At 27.0% G+C, this 5,222-nt stretch overlaps 1 protein-coding gene across 1 annotated transcript in view; it reads left to right on the top strand.

Moving 5' to 3' along the window:
• The first annotated feature begins 3,661 nt into the window (after nt 1-3,661).
• LOC101512380 (uncharacterized) overlaps nt 3,662-5,222 on the top strand; it is a 7,691-nt gene continuing 6,130 nt past the window's right edge. Inside the window, exons 1-2 of the mRNA XM_073365608.1 lie at nt 3,662-3,821; nt 4,428-5,221. Of these exons, the coding sequence (XP_073221709.1) occupies nt 4,512-5,221 (710 nt within the window). The 5' untranslated portion in view covers nt 3,662-3,821; nt 4,428-4,511. The remainder of the gene's footprint in view (nt 3,822-4,427; nt 5,222) is intronic.

The following is a 5,222-nucleotide window of genomic DNA, read 5'->3' as shown; positions in this document are numbered from 1 at the left end:
GAATATTATAAAAAATTTCTCAACAAAAAATTAGAAGTTATTGATATGAAATGAATTATATATGAATCTTATAAACTCAAGATAAAAGTAAGAATAATATGGATTCAGAAATCGAATTTTGAAATTATTTTTTGTGGAAGAAATTTTTATAATATTGTAAACATAATTAAAAAATATATAATTTTTTTTTTATAAAAAAAATTAGATTGATACAATATATTAACATTTCAGTATAGAATAAAATTGACTGCATGATAATTTTGTAAAGACTAAAAAATGTAATATTTTTTTACAGAAATTTAAAACAAAATTTTATATGAACTAAAAATCTATTTAACCATATTTTTTTTCTAACTCAAACGCCGCTTTCAAGCCATTTTATATTTTTATTTTCCATTAAATTGGAAATTTAAATGCGTATCTAATGTAGAGACAATTACCAAATTTTAATTTATTTGAAGATTTAAGTTATAAATTTGATAAAATTTGCATTATATTGAAGATTATAATTAATTTTATGGGTTTTGTTTAAAAATTTTGATGAGTTTTTTGAATTTTTGTAAAAAAATGATAACATTGTTTATATTTTAAGACATAAAAGATCAGATTATTACTTAAAATTAAATAAAAGAATAAATCGAATAGAAAAAAAAAGATAAAAGACTAATTAAAATTAAGTTGAGGGACCGCAATAGCAATTATGTCTTATTATTATGTTATTATTGTTATTGTTATTGTTGTTGTTATTATTATTATTATTATTATTATTATTATTATTATTATTATTGTTATTATTATTATTATTATTATTATTATTATTCTTGCTTTTATTCTTATTATTATTGTTATTCTTGCATTTATTTTTATTATTGTTGTTGTTACAAAAGTTTTGGTCATAATGAACCTAATGAAAAATTAGTATTCTAACTTTTTTGTGCTTTTATGTTTTTTTAATGGTTTATTTAAGAAAAAAAATATTAATCACGAATATCAAACAAGTTAATAGTTTTAAAGTGATTGAATCAAAATAAAGGAAGTCAAATAAAGTTATAGTTTATGGTATTCAAAGCTACAAATGATCATAAGCTTATCTCTATTGATTTACAACTTTGCATCTTTATTTTTAAGTACTTGTGATAATTTTTCAGCAAATATATTGAATCGTTGCTAGTAATAATAAAATGATAGTATCGAGTGTCGAATTCAATGATTGCGTTATACTATCGAATTGTGCTTAATTTAAAAAAAAATATATTTTCGAATTGATTGAAATAATTTTTGAAACTAAAAAGAGTCATGGTATTCAACTTTTATAATAAAAAAAAATGTCAGGAATGAACTTCACTAATCCAACATTAATTTTTAATTTGATCATAGTTATTGAATTCGAATTATTATCGAATTATCTTTATTATTCTTACCCTAATTTATTAATGGCAAAATCTTTAATTCTAAAGTATCTCATATCTCCTTAGTAGATTAAAAATTAGAATTATGTTTTACAATACAATAATTCTCTTATTAAACTATTATTTTTGCAAATAATTCAATTGGTTTCATGAACCTGTATCAATCCCTATACTACAACATCATAAATTTCTCATCTCAATCATCCGTAAAGTCAATTTCCATTTCAAAATACAAATCGTAAAACAGTTTACAGTTGATCAAACAATAAAAAATATTAAGCACATAGATGATAAAAACAATTCAATAAACTCATTTATATAACTAGAAATCAAATCAAACAAATAAGTGTTTCATTTTGTTTCATACCTCCCTAACAAATAGAATTTAGTTACTCATGACAAAGAAACAAAACATAGAGATTACAGAAAAATTACAAGAATGATTCTTGATAAAACTCTTTCAATTGTGTTAGAACCAAACTCCTATGAGTTTCTCTATTAAGGAACAAATCTTCACACCTCAAAATAGATAAATAGATATATGAAAAGTGAAAGAAAACAGACTTTTATGCATTATGTAGCACGTCGTGCACTCAAATGCTCCTAGACAGAAACAAATCGTCAAAATATTGTAGAAATGCGCTCTAGGTGCAGGCATTTGCGCTCCAACACACAACCTATTGTCAGACTTTACCCGTATTTTCCTCCGTTGAGTCTAAATTTGGTTTAAGTATTTTCATGAAAGTTGTAGCTATGAATCTTAACTTTTATTTGGACTTTGTTTGACTCCATTTAGACATCTACAACTTGATATATGGCTTAAATTCTCCATATATATCACACATAGTTTACAACTGAGTTAAGCATAATATTCAAATCCACTGCAACAATAAGAAACAAAATCGGTGATAAAAAGTCACTCTGTTCAAAATCTCGCCGCATTGTAAACTCATTGGCGGGACTTCCATTTACCAACACTGACACCATAGTTGAGCTCAAACATTCAAGAATTCCGCTTCTCCATTTAGCTAAGAAATTCATTTTAATCATCACATCCTATAAATAATTTTATTGCACATAATTGTATGCTTTTTTTAAATCGACTTTTAACATGATAATCTCCCTCCTTTATTTTATTTTTTTGCCTCATCCAACGTCTCATTTGATATCAAAATTCCATGTGTCAATGTTTTAAAAAAGTAGGTTGAGTTTGGAGTACTCAATCTTTAGTTTATTTAAATATTATTAGTCATTGAGGTTTGAATAACAAATAGTTTTGTTAGAACTCACGTAGTTTAATTGTAATTTTGGTGACTTATTCTTATTTATAGCATTTCTTATTTGTGAATAATATATAATTATATACTCTTTTTGACTTGTTTAAAAAAAAATAACTAAAACAAAAAATTGATTTAAATATTGAATTATCCTTGTAAATAACCACTCACCGGTCACCACAAAATACAAAACTATATTTAAAAAAGAGTTCTGATAGGTATACTTCATTCTATGGATAGTTTTAAAAAAAATCCCAAAATATCTTTACTTACCTTAAATTGATCTATTTAGGATGAACAAATTATTAGTCAAACTTCTTAAAATATTACACAATAAACTAGTGTGTTTAAGAAATAATAATTTTGTGTTAATAAATTACTTAATTTATCACTTACAAAAAATGTAAATTAAATAAAAATCATGATAAAAGTAATTAAAACATTGACTAATTTCAAAGAGATCTTAAAAAAAGACAAAAATCTCTTATATTTTGAGTAACAAGTACAAGTAATAATATTTGGCTTTTTTTGTCTTATTTATTATAGAATTTTACAGCTCTTTTTAAAGAAAATTACAACTTTTAAAATGTACTAGTATTTATTTATTGCTTAATTTATATTCTTATCTTATTTAAATATTTGTTTTTAATCTTGTATCTAATATTCTCTAAATTTAAAAAAATATAGAAAAAATTGTTCTAGAAAAATATAAAACAATAAATAAACCTATTGATTTTAATATTTTTCTCTTTTAAGTCAACTTTTTTCTTCCTCTAAATACGATTAAAATAATTCACTTTTTAAGTTTAAGATACAATGAATACATAGTAAAAAGAAAACAATGAATACTTTTGTCAAAGTAAATAAAATATACAAGAAAATATTGTTATACCTTGGGCAAAAAAAAAAGAAAGAAAATATTGTTAGAAACCGAGACACAAATGTTAAAAAAAAAAACATGTAAAAAGGGTAAGAAAAGAACACGTTTTGTTCGAAAAATGCAATAATATATCAAATCATCAAAGCGTTGAATTTCCCCTTTTGTTTGTCACAAAATAAAAACTCATTCTCTTTCTCTTACAAACTCAAACGCTTCGCTTCCACGCGAATTTCTCTCTCATGTTCTTCCCCTCAGGTTTGTCGCACACTTCAATCTTTCAACTTTCATTCCCTTAATTTTCATTCTCTTTTTTTTTTCCATCAATTAATCGTTTATTTCCTTTGATTCCATGTTTTAAATAAATAAATCTGGAAAAAATTGAATCCTCTGGAAAATGTTTAGGGTTTTTTTTTAGATTTATTTTACACAAAGCAGTATGCACACAGACGATATCGTTCATGTAGCAGTTTTTTGTGGCAAGAATTTTTTTTTCTCAACCATAGTGGCTAGTGTGGAGTTAGAAGCGGCACAAAAAATTCTACCATATTAATATTGGTATTATGAATACATATTAGAGTTTGATTCTTATAGACATGTTCAGATCTTTTAAGATGTTTAATGGATATTAACTTTTTATTTTGATCTTTTATTGTTATTTTACAATTTAGCTTTTTGTGTTATATTATAAAAAATCATTTATTTTATGTTGGCCTACCCGTACCTTAATTATTTAGAAAATTTCGTATTTCGTATCTGGTATGGTACCGTATCTGTACTTATGCATCATAGATTGCCTTTTTATGTTAAGAAATTTTTTAGGTGTATGATATGATTGTGTTTGTTGTGTTGTGATTATTATAGATGCTAAACAACATTGAGGATATTGGATCGCTGAAAATTTCTTGGTGATATTGTTGGATTGAGACTGTGAGTGGTATATCAGTGATGGCATGGTTTAGAGCTGGAGCTAGTATAGCAAAACATGCTATTAAGAGGACCCTTTCTCAAAGTGGATCTTCATATCTTGTTTCTAGGGCTAGAGTGCTTCCTTCATCACATGGTAGAAAGTTTCAGACCACTGTTTTTAAGGAGCAAGCTGCACCTGTACCTCGTGCTGTTCCGCTTTCTAGGTTGACTGATAGTTTCTTGGATGGGACAAGTAGTGTGTATTTGGAGGAGCTTCAGAGGGCTTGGGAGGCTGACCCGAATAGCGTTGATGAGTCATGGGACAATTTCTTTAGGAACTTTGTTGGTCAGGCTTCTACATCCCCTGGGATTTCAGGTCAAACAATTCAGGAGAGTATGAGGTTGTTGTTGATGGTGAGGGCATATCAGGTTAATGGTCACATGAAGGCCAAGCTGGACCCGTTGAATCTGGAGGCAAGGCAAATACCTGATGATTTGGACCCTGCACTTTACGGGTTTACCGAGGCTGATCTTGATAGGGAGTTCTTTTTGGGTGTTTGGAGGATGTCTGGTTTTTTGTCTGAGAATCGTCCTGTCCAAACACTTAGATCCATTTTGACACGGCTTGAGCAGGCTTATTGCGGGAGCATTGGGTACGAGTATATGCACATCTCGGATCGTGAGAAGTGTAATTGGCTTAGGGACAAAATCGAAACTCCTACGCCAGTGCAATTTAACCGTGAGCGTCGT

The sequence above is a fragment of the Cicer arietinum genome, chromosome 3 (genome assembly GCF_000331145.2).
Source record: "Cicer arietinum cultivar CDC Frontier isolate Library 1 chromosome 3, Cicar.CDCFrontier_v2.0, whole genome shotgun sequence".
Lineage (NCBI taxonomy): Eukaryota > Viridiplantae > Streptophyta > Magnoliopsida > Fabales > Fabaceae > Cicer > Cicer arietinum.
This window is presented reverse-complemented; position numbering and strand designations above follow the sequence as displayed.